A 15,419-nucleotide genomic window follows, 5' to 3' on the forward strand; every position below is an offset into this window, starting at 1 on the left:
GGGCGTGTTGTTTTATGATGTGTTAGCTATGATTACAAATATAGGTTATTTCTTTTTTTAACCATGATAGCCTTAATTGATATCAAGTGCCTTTCTATTATGGTTAGCCCCTTATTGATGTGACTACTTCTAAATAACCATGATAAGGTAGCTTTACTAGTTTTATTCCTTTCTATCATGGTTAGTTTTAGTTAGTAAGTAGCGAAGTTACATTTGTTAACAATTTAAGGTGTAATAATTAACAACTATCGTGACAGATATTAACTGCATGAGCTATCAATATTTGCCGTGATAGCATTCAACCGTTATATCTCAAGTTGTTAACTATTATACTTTTAGTTGTTAATGCATTCTTTTTTAAAAAAAGAATAATTTGATAATTAAACAAGTGGAATCTCTTATAATGAGATCCCTTGATATTTTAGAATAATTTGATAATTTGAAAAGATTTTTTTAATATTTAATTCTCTTGGACCTTATTGCAAAATTTCCTATTCTATTTAGGCCAGTACTATATAAATTTGAAGTTATTACATTTAGTATTAGTAGATTAAGATTATTTATTGCATATTTCTTGACAACTAAGATGATCACTGCCACTAATTTAAAAAAAAAAATTTTTTTGACCAGAACTAACTTTTTAAATTGGGATCTCGAAACTTTACACTCACACATGGGAGCAGGAGTATCAACTGTCCAACATTGGATAATTTTTGCTTACGCTCAACGGCACTGTGTTGTGGGGACCAATGCCGCTCAATGCGATGGACATCGATTTGCACTTTTGGAATCTAGACCGCCTCTTTAATATGCATGCATATAGCGTGTGTATATATATTTGATTTAAGGAGTGTTTGGATAGAAATAAAACTATAATTTTTAAAATGATTTATGATATACGAAACAAATATGTGAAAGAATTTTTTCGATTTGTAGAAAAATGTTTTGGAGAAGTACTTTTATAGCTTCCAAACACTTCCTTGATCAATGATTTTTCTTTTTGATACTTATAACGTAAAAAGTTTTTCGTCTCTCCTAGTAATAAGCTTTCTAAGATTCAAACTGTGCTATTCTTTTTACGGGATGATGCCTCTTACTATCTCAACTAACATCTTGTTGGTTATATAGTATATTGTGATAAAAGAATTGGAAACTTGTTTCCTTTGTTATAAGAAAAAATAGGTTAAAAATCCTCATTTAAAAACTTAATTGATTAAAACGATCTAAATTTGAGCAAGTGTAACTATGATTTGTGAGCTAATTTTTCTTTCGCTGCGTGCAATATATTATCAATGATATGCAGCAATCATCAATATATAAGTTATTTGCACACAACAGAAAATATGTTACATATTACAGAAAAAAGTTGTACTTAGATCATAGTTGTGCGTGTTCAAATTTAAGTCTTTTTAGCCAATTAAGTTTTCAAATAGAGACTAAAACCTATGATTTTAAACTTGAGGGATTAAAACAAAAATGAGAACAAATTTGAAGGGAAAAAAATTATCTTAACCTCTTTTATCATAATGCTATGAGAAACGTGCTCTTAACGAGCTTCATATGTGTGCGTGTATATATATAAGTAGGCCTGTGACATTATAATTTTTCTTCTTGGAATTAAAAGAAAAAAAAAACAGAGCATTGAGGCGGTGATGCATGTTGTGATGTGTCAGGAGAAACTGAAGTACTCCTCCGGTCCTTATTATAAGACCCAATTTGACTTTTTATTTGGTCCTAATTATAAGACCCAATCCATTTTGTCTATTATATTTATGTATTTTTTCCAAGATAATCCTTCTAATAATGATAGTTTTAGCCAATATATTTAATTAGCAAGGATATTTTAGGAATGACAACACTTATTTATTATAAATAACCAACTTAACTTACTTCCTTAATCTCCTCAAATAAATCAATTGGGTCTTATAATTAGGACCGGAGGAGTAGTATATATGTGAGAGATTTCTGGTCGTAACCCAACACAAACTGCCTCAAAACGAATATGGTGAGTTCCCCTTTCAGCAATATCCAACAATTGGTTTTGCGCCCCATACAACAAAATGCTTGGGTTCTTTTCCACTCTCTTTATCGTGGGACATTTATCTTTTCCTTAAGTTTGCTTCGTCTCCTAAAATGGGACTCAACTGTCTTGCTGTGCTCCATGTGCACTTCATCATTGGCTTGCCTGCCTCAAAAGGACACCCCCACATAACTGCAGCATCCAAAGAGTTGTTACCCATTCCGCGGGCACACTCTTCAAATTAATTTTTTTTTGGGTCAAAAGTCTTAAAATTAAAATTAAAAGTGGTGCCTATAAGGAGGGGGTGAGTAGATAATTTTCAGCCTCGTGAAGAGATGCAGATAGAAATAAGAATGACTTTTAAAAGAAATTATTAATTAAAATTTCTTGGTTAATGGCTTGTTGGTAGGACACTAGGGCTGGTGTCACAGAAGGTATAATAATGTTGTGTGATTATTGATTAAAGAAGTTATTTCTCTAAAACAAAAAAGCTAATAAAACATTTTAATTTGGGCCTAATAAGTGAACAAATAAAGAGAAAATAGAATAGATAAATTAAGCATTTCTAATATATTTTAAGCAAAATATGACTTATATAATTGATTCAATCAGATTCTAAGATAGGTTATATGGTTTATTTGCTGGTTCAACCAATTATTTCAGCTGGATTTTTCATATATTAAGTATGAATTTACAATTTAATTGATAAAAATATTTTATTTTCCATAATTGTTAGAAAGGGAAAGAAAAATTGTAGGGTATTTGATCAAATCCTTCATGGTAAAAAGATTTTTGGACAAAAAAGAAAAGAAAGTGATACCCATGGGAGGTGCTACCCGTGTCCGAATCCAACAAACCTAACCGCAACCCGTTCCCAGATTTTCCAACCAACCAAAAACGTTTCGTGCCACCGCCCACGTGGAAACCGGCTCGCTTTCTCTCTCAAGAGGCCTCGCTTCTTAGCCATATTCTCACCACTCGTTTCTACGCACATCTCAAAACCCCTTCTTTCCACTACCGTTTCCCGCACTCTCTCTCTCCCCCCCTCTCTCTCCCCCTCTGTCGCCTCTGATCACTGATCATTCTATCACTTCCCGATTCTTCTATCTCCTTCCTTTTCCTGTTCATGGGTTGAGCTGGATTTCTCATTCTTCTTCATGGAGTGGGACAGCAATTCCGATCTCAGCGGGGAGGAGGACGAGAGTTTCATGGTCACCGATGCTGGCCCTCTTCCCTTCCCCGTCGGGAACTTGCTCCAAACGGCGCCGTGTGGGATTGTCGTCACTGACGCACTCGATCCGGACCATCCTATTATATATGTCAATACGGTGTTCGAGATGGTCACTGGATATCGGGCAGAGGAAGTGCTTGGTCGCAACTGGTCAGTTTTTGAGGTCTTGCTTGTTTATTAGATTGCCTCTCTTTTGCCTCAGTTCATTCTTGCGGTCAATGAGTGCGGTTAGCTCCATTTTTGCGGGACTGGAAATGTGTAATTTTTTAGGGAATAATTTCAATTTCGTGACTGATCAATGGAGATGATGAAGTTTGTCATCAATTTTTGTGTGGTTTTGTTTAGATCACTTGTTAGGATAAGGTTGAGCATTTCCAGCCTAATGATGCTTGCTTAAACCCTAGCCCCACTGAGTGCTTGGAAATGTTGATCAGTTATTTCCTAATCTTTCCATTGGATAATATTTGATAAGTTTGTTTGTGCATGTGCTGGTCTGGATGCATTAGGAAGAACGTTGCCTCAAATTATTGCAGGGCTTCTTAATTCCATTTCTTCTTCTTGATGTTTTATGGAATATCATTTCTGGAACTGTAGAGCTGAGAGGTGAGTCTGGATTAGTTCTGGTTGATAGTATAGAAACGCAATTAGGACCATAATTGTCGAGGTTGTGCAATTTGCAATGTGAATTTTTGATTCCTAGCGAGTCATGAAGCTAATGATATAAATTGATGGCTGAATTGAAAATAATTTTGGATTGGTTTGGTGGAGTTGTATTAATTTTGAGTAAGGTCTATACCTCTTACAAGGAAGGGTATTGCTTGGTTTTATTTGAAGAAATAACTTACAAATTAATGACAAACGGGCTTCTTTATCACTTATGTTGAAGTATGTTTTTAACTCTCAGGTTATATTTACTATCTTGAGTAATTTATGTATGTAACTAGCATATGCATATGTCATATTTTATATTGGAAGTTACTTTTCACTTCTTATTTGGCACCTTTTGCAATTGACTATTCAAAAGTAGGCTTTTTGATTGGCAATACTATGGTTTGCTCCTTCTATTAACATTTTGTTCATCTGCTGGGCTCTTTAGCTGATAAAGCCATAAATGAGTCCGGGCTTTAATTACTTGTAAATAGTATGTTAACTATATTTACAAAGGCAGGAGAATAATTTGAGTTTGTTCTTTAATTGTTATCATATTACTCATGATAAAGCCACCGGTGAGAACTTTGAAGAGGATGTATTTACGAGTTGTTTGGAACATGCAAAAAAGAGAAGCCTTTAGGTGTGATTGTTATACTATTATTACTATTTTGTTTCAAAATTTGTTGTGATATTCTTAAAATGGTCATATAGAAGTTATCATTGTTAACGTTGGGATGAGCTGTACTTTCATCATTCTTGTGTCCAAAATGGACGGGTCTTTCAGAGTGAAGGATCACACTTCTCATCCTGATTACTAGGCGCGTAGCTATTCATGAAATCATTAGTAATGTCCTTTTGAATGACACCATCTCTGTAAGTTAAGCGGTTTCATGGGAGGTGGTAAAACCTTTAGATGTTAGCCTTGTGGTAAAGGAGGGAGATGATTGTAACATTTAAGGCATACTTTTCTTATCTTTATATTGGATTTTGTGAAGGCTTAGGTCTGAGATAGTTGTGGTTTTCTTGACAAGATTCTTGATGAGAAATTGAGGAGGTGGGTTTTAGGTTGTCTGTCTGAAGTTACTTTTTCTGTATTTCAATAGGGATCCTAGATTTTAACTTCATTCTCATAGAGGAGCATTAGGCAGAGGGAATGATAGTTGCGGAGAGAAACTTGAAAAAGGAATTAGGAACATGTGCAAGATTCTCCCAGAACATTATTTCAACCAAGAGTGGCCATACCAACTCCTGTTTCCAACAAACAATATTTGATTCGATGAATTCAAAATTCTACATCTATGTGACTAAACATCCCACTTTGTTAGCAACAGAAAGATGATGACAGATAATGCTAAACAGAAAACTAATCACATGCTGCCCACTAAATTGAGTTCCTCCAATATTCTTGCCACTCAGCTGCCAAAAGTGGAATTGTTCTGCGTTTGCACACAAGCATTATGAGGCTTGACTGCTTTATCTTCAGCGATGACATGATGCTGGACCTGCTGCATGGCTACTTCATCCCTAGCGCTGGCACGTGGTTGGACATATGTGTTCCCCTTAAAAAGCCCTTCGTAGGAAGTGGCATCAAATCAGGAAATCCCTGCATCATTCTTGTTTACTTTAGTCGTTGTATGCTGATATAGAATAAAGACAGGAAAGAGAAGGAAACGGAGGGAAATAGAGGAGAGGGAGATAGGTAGATAGATAGATAGATAAATGTGAGAGAGAGAGAGAGAGTGAGAGACAGAACACATTCAATCCATTAATCTATTAAGCTTTGACTATAGAACCCAACCCAACCCATGTATTTATAGCCTAATACCATCCTATAACCCCATAACTACCCCAGCAGATACCCCAAGTAACTTCTTATTTCCTTCTTTATTACATACCATACACTTTGTCATCTCTGCAAGGATTTTTTGGGTGGAGGACTGTTTTATTTCTCAGAGGCTTTTCAATCTATATTAGCTTTCATCTTCAGTTAATTGTCCATCCTGAAAATCTTTATTTCTAACATGCCATTTTCTTCTTTAACTTTAGTTTTGGTGGAATTTGAGTGGCAGAGGAACCTTTTGACTACAGCTCATTTGGTTCTGTTTTTCATGTGTGTGCGTGTGTTCTTTTTTATTCCATGTCATTTTGGATAGTTTCCATACACTTGTTTCTGCTGGCCAAATACATGTAATTCTTACTTCTTGTCACATACCCATCTTTGTGAAGAATGAACTTGTTTCTTGAGATGCCCCTTTGGAAGCCCTAGGCTCCCTTTACACTGAAGTCTTCCATTTGAATGGTAGTATGATATCGGATTAATACTAACGAGATGCAGATCATCTAAAACCCTGCCTAGATTTCTATCAGTCTAGTTATAAAAGTTTTGGTGAATGTACTTCACACAGTTTGATGGACACCTCCATTTAATGTAGTTTGTTTAGAGTGTCTGATGAGACTTGGGTGCAATTTCCACTTTTTTGTTCTAAAGGGTTTTGCCATAGTGAAGAGGCGAAGTTTTATGGATGTGTGCAGTTTGATTTTCTATCTTGTCATCCTGCTACTGTATCTTACATATTGATTTCATAAACATCCTAAGAAGGCCTAAGTACTGGGGGTTGTTGGATGCCCCCAAAATTTGTTAGTTCAACTTAGTTCCTGTCTTGTAAATGTTGGTGTACGGTTTGTTTGCACCATATTTTTGAATTTCTTATTTTACTATGCTCCTATATGAGCAAATAAGCAATAACTTCTGTCCCTTTTGTGTCTCTTTGGTCACTTGAGATTCTATTCCTTTGTGATTCTAATTTAATGTCACTTGCAATTTTTTTTTTTTTAATAATTTCAATGGATATTGCAGCCGTTTCTTGCAGTGTCGAGGCCCATATGCTAAGAGAAGGCATCCATTAGTGGACTCTGCAGTAGTTTCAGAAATTAGGAGATGCCTTGAGGAGGGGATCGAATTCCAAGGTGAGTTGCTGAACTTTAGGAAAGATGGATCTCCACTGATGAACAGATTGCGGTTGACACCTATATATGGGGATGATGAGACTATAACACATGTCATTGGAATTCAGCTCTTCGCAGAGGCAAACATTGATCTTGGTCCTGTTCCAGGTTCTACAATTAAGGAATCTGCCAAGTCATTTGATCCATTTCGTTCTTCTGCCCTTGCCTTGTTACGCCCTCTTCCATCAGGGGACCGTAATGTTTCTCGTGGAGTTTGTGGGATATTGCAGTTGAGCGATGAGGTTTTGTCTATGAAGATACTTTCTCGCTTAACTCCAAGAGATATTGCATCAGTTGGCTCTGTTTGTAGGCGATTGTATGAGCTAACAAGAAATGAAGATCTTTGGAGAATGGTATGTCAAAATGCATGGGGAAGTGAAACCACACGTGTTTTAGAGACCGTGCCTGCTGCAAGAAGACTTGGATGGGGCAGGCTGGCAAGAGAATTGACAACTCTTGAAGCTGCAGCATGGAGAAAGTTGACTGTTGGGGGTGCTGTTGAACCCTCACGCTGTAATTTTAGTGCTTGTGCTGTTGGTAATAGAGTTGTGCTATTTGGTGGTGAAGGGGTTAACATGCAACCCATGAATGACACCTTTGTATTAGATCTCAGTTCTAGTAATCCTGAGTGGCAACACGTGCAGGTGAGCTCTCCTCCTCCAGGTCGTTGGGGCCATACACTTTCTTGTGTTAATGGCTCTAATTTGGTTGTATTCGGAGGCTGTGGAACGCAGGGCTTGCTCAATGATGTGTTTGTGCTGGACCTGGATGCAAAGCCTCCAACTTGGCGTGAAATTTCTGGCTTGGCACCACCACTTCCCAGATCATGGCATAGCTCCTGTACCCTTGATGGAACTAAGTTGATTGTTTCTGGTGGCTGTGCAGATTCTGGAGTGCTTTTGAGTGATACATTCCTGCTTGATCTGTCAATGGAGAAACCTGTTTGGAGAGAGATACCAGTCACATGGACTCCGCCTTCTCGTCTGGGTGCCACACTGTCTGTTTATGGTGGTAGGAAAATACTGATGTTTGGGGGTCTGGCCAAGAGTGGGCCATTGCGGTTCCGCTCTAGTGATGTATTCACGATGGATTTGAGTGAAGAGGAGCCATGTTGGAGATGTGTTACTGGTAGTGGAATGCCTGGTTCTGGGAATCCTGGGGGCATAGCTCCTCCTCCCAGACTTGATCATGTGGCTGTCAGTCTTCCTGGCGGGAGAATTCTGGTTTTTGGAGGGTCTGTTGCAGGTCTTCATTCTGCCTCCCAGCTCTACATCCTGGACCCAACTGATGAGAAGCCTACTTGGAGAATCTTAAATGTACCAGGCCGTCCCCCGAGATTTGCTTGGGGACATAGCACTTGTGTTGTCGGAGGGACAAGAGCTATTGTACTGGGTGGTCAGACTGGAGAGGAGTGGATGCTAAGCGAACTTCATGAGCTGTCTCTGGCAAGTTCTGTGATCTAAATTTAGTGAATAAACAAACAGCATGCTGTAGTGAAGGGAAATATCGTGATGCGCCACAAAGAAGTTGTGAAATCATTCCAAGCATCAATTGTCGGCAGAGGCTTTGGTCACACCGATAACTCGTGACAAGCAAGGCTATGGTCAGAACGCTTGTATTAGAAGTGCATTTTCTTGTATATGGTTTAGTTCTGGCTCAGGGAAGAGCTTATCATGAGTGACATGAGACCATGCTTGTTTTTTTTGTGAGGGTTCCGTGAGACTTTGCCCTTCAGTACGTACAATGAAATATTCTTCCAAATAGATCATTGCTAGTGTCTGATAGTAAGTAGGGTATTATATATTATTAGAGGTAGTTCTCGCTTGTTTCCCTTGTGTTGTTGTATAGGTGGAATTCTGTAAGTTGAACAATGAAATGGAGAGGGAAAGTCCATGTTCATAGTAACGTCGTTAAATTTGGGTTTTATGTTACTGAAGTTTTTGAATGTGGATGGAAAAACCCCTATTTTGGGATAGGAAAACAGGTGGAAGATTTTGTGGTGAGCCAATATCACGTTTTGCTGTTGTATTCTGGGATGATGCAAACGTATTACTATTGATTATAATTATAGGTAAATCTTTTTCGCACGTAATATACAAGGCTATTTCTCCTTTTGGTTTAGTTTTTTCCTTTGCAAGCAGGAATGAAGTAGGCCTTTGTGGGATAGGGCCATGCGATCTATTATAAATATAATATAGCTGATTCCACAAAGTGAAACAAGACTTTTGTTATTGCTGCACGCGAGCTCAATATGGAAAAGATTTTTTCCCCCATTTTGAGTGTGGGTTTTTGTCAGTAAGAAAAAGATATTTGTATATGGGTTTTTTGAAACGCATCAATAAGTTAGCCTCATGCTTCGAGTAAGTATTTTATTGGGTTTAACGACAGCTACCCAATATTTGGAGGATCTTTTTCTATTTTTGTAGGTCTTATGTGCCAGATGTACAAATATCCTACCCTATTCATCTGAAAAACGGTTTGTAATGTGTTTGCTAGAGAGAATTCTCAGAGAATGGCTTAAAAAAATTTCAAATTAAGAGACTTCTATTTATGTGATCCACAAAATTTAAATTTGAAAGCAGAGTTATTGAATCTTTTACATTTAACACAGGTATCATTGGTAGATTCTGTTTTTGCTTTAATATTTATTAGAAAAAAAATATTTTTGAGACTACACGTGTCAAATATTGAAATTATGATTAAAGCAACCAACAAAAAGTATCTGTTCGGAGAATTAATTACTCAATAATATTTAATATATTTTCATACACAAAAAGTATCAATATTTTGAAAAATTTCATAGACAGAAAGTATTAGGATCTTAAAGAATTTCATACACAAAAAATATTGACACTTAAAATTCAGGTATCATTGGGCAATTAGTTTTATGAACTCTTTTTATTTTTTTTTATATAACTATATGATCTTCCCTATTAATAGGTTAATTCAAATATCATTGGATTCGATAAAGAATAACTTTTTTTAGAGATAGTTTTCTACATCTATATATAAATTTAAATTTAAGAATTCATGTTATAGTAAAGAGAAAATTACGGGACGCAACATCACTCAAAATTAAGCTAAGCGAATCGATGAAAATGACAGCAAAGAGAGTTAGGGCTCGTTTGGTTTCTTGTTTTGAGAACAACTTTTTGTTTTTAAAAATAGAAAAACAAAAATACTTGTTTGGCAATATGTTTTTAGTTGATTGTTTTAAAAAACAAAAAAACAATAATCTGTTTTTAAAAACTGAAAAACCAAAACAACTTTTACATGTTTTCTTATTTTTGTTTTTGTGTTTTTTATTTTTTTGTTTTGAAAAATTAGAGAAATCTTCTTCTCTTCTTTTCTACTACCTACTACTTATTATTATCGGTGATAACTATCCCTTGTCAAAGTATAATTTTTTATATTTTTTTTAAATGTGATTTTTTAAAAATTATTTTCCAAACAAAGTTTTTTGTTTTCTGTTTCCAAAACTTGTTTTTAAAAACAATTTTATAAAATTGTTTTGAGAATAAGAAATCATAGAAAAAAACAAACAGGCCCTTAATTATTGCCTTAAAAATTTTCAATCTTACTAATTTTGAGTTAAAAAGAATAAATATTAAATTAAAATTAAAGTAAAGTACTGTACATAGAAAGACGAAGACCTGGGCGCCACTTGCTGCTTAGTCCAGTTGAGCTGCGTGTAGCTTGCGGTTCAGTGTTCACTCCCGAGCTCGCTGTTGAAGCTCCTCGCTAAAGCCGCATCCAGTCCCTCCCTCCCTCTCTGTCCAAGTCATTTTCTTACAGATTTTCTCACCTTTTCTCTCATTTCTTTTAATTTCCCATCAATGGCTATCAACAGAGAATCCACTCCCCCGCCTGTGATCGGCAAAATTGGCCCTTACACTGTTTTCATGACACCTCCTTCTACCCCGAAGCCTTCCGATGCCGTTTTGGATTCGCCGAAGAAGGTCGTTCCTCCGCCGGTGCAGTTGGAGAAGTCCGTCTCTGGGAAATCCGTACCAGATGGGTCTGTTCTGGGGTTTTTCAAGAATGCTGTAACGAAAGTGCAAACTGGTAAGTAGAACTTTGCGGTAGAGAAAACCTGTTAAGTAGCATGTTTTGGGTAGTGCTTTTGCGTTTGTGTAGCTTTGATCATTGTCAATGTAGCTGGAAAATGAAGTGCGGGCAATTGCTGAACAACCAAAAAAAGTCTCACAAAAGGGTAAAAGCAGATAATCAAGTAAAACTTGTCTAAGTCAGTTGATGCGTTTGAGACATTTAAGAGCATGACACTCGTACCTGATGGATCTGAATTTTGGTTAGTGGGATGCCTCCATGAGAAGGAAAAATACGTGTTGTTTGATCTTTCCGTCACAAAGCATTTGTTTTTATATTTTTTGTTCCAGTTTTCTGAGATATTGCAAATTTCCTTGCAGTAGCTGACAGTAAAAAAGGTCATGCATGAACTGATCGTTGAGTCGTTCTCGTGGTCTTTCCAAGTTATTGAATGACTAGGTTTGGAGAGTTTCAGTAGGAAATATTATAACTTTAAAGGCACCCTTTTGTTTTTTGAGAAGATGATGTAATGTATTTAATCATCGGTGCTGTCCTCTTAGTAGATGTTGTGAAAGCGCACATAGACCTAGACAGGGTATATTAAGGAACAACGGATCTAAGTCAGTAATGTCAAAAATCAGGGATGGTTGCAATCTGGATTCTGGTTAAGGTAGTGACGGCGTACTTTCTATATCGAGTATTGTATATTCTCATGTATTCTCTTCAGGTTAGCTTTCTTATTATTTAAGAAAATACTGGGCGATAAATCTTTTATTCAGGTTTTTGCCTTAATATTCTTGTTCTGGTAAGTAAACTCGTTTGCTTTTCCTTGTACAGCACAATCAAGTTTGGATGATCATTTGGCGCGGTGGTTCGGGTTGGATCAGTCAAAGTACCAATGGGCACTTGATGATTATTATGAAAGCAAGGGAGTGGTAAGCGATTAATTGGTGCTAGTTATTGCAATTTTAGTGTATAGTAAAGATAGTCTGTATGAATTTAGGTATTGGATACTCTTATAGTTTCATTAATCTGTTTTCATGTGCTTTCCTTTAGCTTTTTGTGTATATGTTCTGATGTGGTTCTTTTACTTGTATATGTAAGTGCTTTTCCTACACGAGTTCTGCACATGCTCATGGGGGCCTCTAATTTTTTATGGTTTCATTAATTTGTTTTGATTTGGTTCCCTTTGGTATGTACAAACGTTCTGATATGTCTCTTTCTCATTCATATGTTCTTTTTAACAAGTAATGTTTCACCAAGTGCTTCTTCTGCATGAGTATTGTTCATTATGAACTTGCCTAACTTATTTGTCATTGAAAGAAATAGCCAATGCATCTTCCATATCAAGATGCAGCAGTATAGTTCTTCGTAGGTCAAATTACGATGATGGTCTGGAAGGTTAACCTCCTTCATAGCAAAGTGGATAGATATTCTACTTTTGAGGATTTTCCTATTTAAAGCGCTTCATTGTCAACAAGAAATTTCTCTCCTAGAGGATGTAAAGACCTGACACGAATCATCATAGATATGATATTGCTTCCCTTCCTTAATAGTGCCACTGAGTTTGAGATTTGACTCGCACAATACTAAGTGCCATAAGGACAAATTTACTGCAAATGAGTTTTAAAAACTTGCTGTATTCCATGTCAGCCACTGTTTTCATATGCATCTTGCATCAAGTGTTGGTTGGCCGCTGTTCAAATTTACTTTAGAAATTTACTGAAAATGCTGGTGCCATTGTTGTGGAAGAGACTTGAAAATATTTGAGGCTTTAGAACAGAATTTTGGAGTTGTGTAAGGATGACTTTTCCATCTTTTTTCCTATATTTATCTAACAATATATTTGTATACACAGATATATATATTCTCTGAAATAGAGGTTTACTTGGATGCCCTGCAATTTGGTTTTATAGGAAATCTGTGGTTATAGGGTTCATGATGAGTTTAAAATTCCATAGCCATTACAGGGAATAACAGATTCCGTTAGTCATTATAGTAATTTTTCAAATATTTAAGAACGACCAAAGTGGGAGACGTTAAAGTGTATTGTGTGTCTAACTTTGATGCAGGGACAAGGAGATATTAAAGTGAAAGAAGTATCAAGCAAAGTACAGAATGTTTAACATATATTGGGCTGGTAATGTCCTTAATTTGTTTGCCATATTTGTATCCCTTGAAATGTTTGAGAAATTTTGTTCAATTGTTAGGACTTGGAACTGTCATGCAGGGTTTATCAGAAGTTGAGGTATGAAGCCCCTTTGAGTATATACCTCATGTGGAGTGGAGCGGAGCAATTACATTTGATTTGGCAAATGGGTCTTTTACCTACATCCATTGATCTCATGATTGATCTCAAGGGTTCTTTCCCAGCGCCGGCAGTCGAGGCTGAGCATTCCATGCATTTTGGATCCTTTAATTTTATCATCAAGTTGTAACCCTAGGTCAACTTTCCCCCCTTATCTTTGTCTCTTGATGAGCAACCTCTGATCATCCTAGTCTGTGTCATGTTTTGGGCTCTGTACGTTATAATTGTTAATGCATTTGAACTTGATTGAAAACTAGAAAGATTATAGACTTACAGTTGCTATACCATCATGGCGCCTGAGTTGTCTAATTCAACTGTTTATGATTTTTTTTCCTTTTTCGCCAAAGCAATTGTTAATGTTTGCTTTAAGCTTAAATAGACTTCTCATTCTCAGTTTTGATACATTGAGGACTGTGAAGGTTTCAGTTTGCTTGCTCCCTTTTCTTTTCTTTTTTGTTTTTTTGGTTTTTAAAAACCTTCTGCTTGCTCTTGGTATGTCTGGATTACTGAGAACAAATTTTATGTAGGCTCTAACAATTTGGGAATCCCATGAGTCCCAGCAAGCAGCAATGAAGCAACTAAGAGGGTCCACCGGTCAAGTCAATGCATTGCTTAAGGGTGTGTTTGGTTGGAGGGTAGGGGAGGGGAGGAAAAATGAACCCCTCTCCTCATTTGGTTAAAAATTTTGGAGGAGAGGGAAGTTAAAATGTCCCCTCTCCTCCTCTCCCTCCCTCCAATTTAGCTCCCCTTTAAATTGGGAGTTTTTGGAGGGGAGCTAAATTTATGGACCATTATACTCTTGTAATTTTTTTAATATTCCACTTCTACCCATAAAATATATTATCATAATATTTATTTCGAATAAAAAATATATTATCTTAGGTAAAAAATAAAAAATATAAATTATTATAATTAAAAAATATATTATAAAAAATTATTTAGAAATAAAATATTATTTAAATAACAAATTATAATATTATAAAATTAATTGTTTTTTTATAAATATATTATTTATTAAATATATTTTAAAGCTGAAAAAAATGATAGCCTAAAGAGAATAAAATTTTATTTTTCTTAGAGCATATAAAATGTTAATTTGATTATTTTAAATATATTATTATATTAATTAGAATACAAAATTATTGTATCAATTTTTTAATGCACATATTAACATGATAAGAATGAATTTTTATTAAATTATATATTTTAAATTAAGATGTGAATTAATTTATATAATATATCAATAAAAAATATAAACTAATATGTAAGGGTAAAATGGTAAATTGATTATTACTATCCATTTCCTTCCCTCCTTGAACCAAACAAGGGATAATTAAGTATCTTCCCCTCCCTTTCTTTTTAATCAAATCAAACAAGGTGAGGATAAAACCTCCCCTCTCCTCTCTTACCCCTCCCTCCTCTCAAACCAAACAGACCTAAAGCAAGAATGTGAGGATAAATTTAAATATAAACATTTTTTCTTCAAAAGTTTCTGTAAATATAAAAGAGGAAGTGACAAGACATTAAGAATTTATATGGATAAGATACACTTTTAGTCATTAAAAATATTGGTTAAAGGATTGAAAAAAAATATTTTATAAATTAAGGAATTAAAATAAAACATTACATAAAATTAAACTAAAATTAAAACATTACATGAAATTAAGAGATTAAAATGCGCTTTTTCCTACGTATTATCAGCTTTTTAATTTGTTCACTTAGCTTTCTCCTACTTATTTCATGGATATATGCTAACTTGAAAATTGTGGGAAATCTCTAATTAAGATCAAAGGGAACAATAACCTGATAAAAGGAATACACACATAAACTTCATAGAGTTAGATTATACAGTCAATAAACTGCCCAACTGAACGAGAAACAACATATTCCGTCAAAAAAAAAACAGAGAGAGAGAGGGACAGACAGCATAACATATGGACGTATGAGACGGTTAAAGACCACAGTAAAGCCCCCACCGAAAACCTACACAATTTTTCTTTGTGAGAAGGTTCGTATAAAGGTTTCACGCGGTTTTACAGACCAAATGTCCCTGTTTGGGGAACATAGACAATTATGGCCGTATTGCCAAATGCCTTTCTCCGCCGAACGGAGAAAAGATATAATGGCCGTATTGGTAAGAAAAAATACAAAAAATA

The 15,419-nt window shown here is 35.6% G+C and overlaps 2 protein-coding genes across 4 annotated transcripts; both read left to right on the top strand.

Annotated features, from left to right (window-relative positions):
* The first annotated feature begins 3,017 nt into the window (after positions 1–3,017).
* Positions 3,018–9,000, top strand: LOC114742744 (adagio protein 1-like). Of its 3 annotated transcripts, none has more exons than XM_028930962.1 (2): positions 3,018–3,414; positions 6,760–9,000. In XM_028930962.1, the coding sequence occupies exons 1-2, from the start codon at positions 3,239–3,241 to the stop codon at positions 8,369–8,371; spliced, it is 1,788 nt and encodes a 595-aa protein (XP_028786795.1). In that variant the 5' UTR covers positions 3,018–3,238; the 3' UTR covers positions 8,372–9,000. The 3 variants fall into 3 exon arrangements, with proteins under 3 accessions (XP_028786795.1, XP_028786794.1, XP_028786796.1); XM_028930961.1 differs by having other exon boundaries at positions 3,018–3,401; XM_028930963.1 differs by lacking the exon at positions 3,018–3,414 and adding an exon at positions 3,549–3,854.
* Positions 9,001–10,664: 1,664 nt separating this feature from the next.
* On the top strand, positions 10,665–13,609 carry LOC114742745 (uncharacterized). The gene is made up of 4 exons (XM_028930964.1): positions 10,665–10,973; positions 11,793–11,890; positions 13,028–13,095; positions 13,186–13,609. The coding sequence occupies exons 1-3, from the start codon at positions 10,745–10,747 to the stop codon at positions 13,079–13,081; spliced, it is 381 nt and encodes a 126-aa protein (XP_028786797.1). The 5' UTR covers positions 10,665–10,744; the 3' UTR covers positions 13,082–13,095; positions 13,186–13,609.
* The last annotated feature ends 1,810 nt before the right edge of the window (positions 13,610–15,419 follow it).

The sequence above is a fragment of the Neltuma alba genome, unplaced genomic scaffold, assembly GCF_004799145.2.
Source record: "Neltuma alba isolate B1F8T4 unplaced genomic scaffold, ASM479914v2 tig00003868_pilon, whole genome shotgun sequence".
In the NCBI taxonomy this organism is placed as follows: Eukaryota; Viridiplantae; Streptophyta; class Magnoliopsida; order Fabales; family Fabaceae; genus Neltuma; species Neltuma alba.

Bases quoted from the DNA above. Each gene is read 5' to 3' on its own strand.
- LOC114742744 (XM_028930961.1), top strand. From the start codon at position 3,178: ATGGAGTGGGACAGCAATTCCGATCTCAGCGGGGAGGAGGACGAGAGT. The intron at 3,402-6,759 runs GTCAGTTTTTGA...TGGATATTGCAG, and splicing joins GAAGTGCTTGGTCGCAACTG to CCGTTTCTTGCAGTGTCGAG.
- LOC114742745 (XM_028930964.1), top strand. From the start codon at position 10,745: ATGGCTATCAACAGAGAATCCACTCCCCCGCCTGTGATCGGCAAAATT. The intron at 10,974-11,792 runs GTAAGTAGAACT...TTCCTTGTACAG, and splicing joins TGTAACGAAAGTGCAAACTG to CACAATCAAGTTTGGATGAT. The intron at 11,891-13,027 runs GTAAGCGATTAA...ACTTTGATGCAG, and splicing joins ATTATGAAAGCAAGGGAGTG to GGACAAGGAGATATTAAAGT.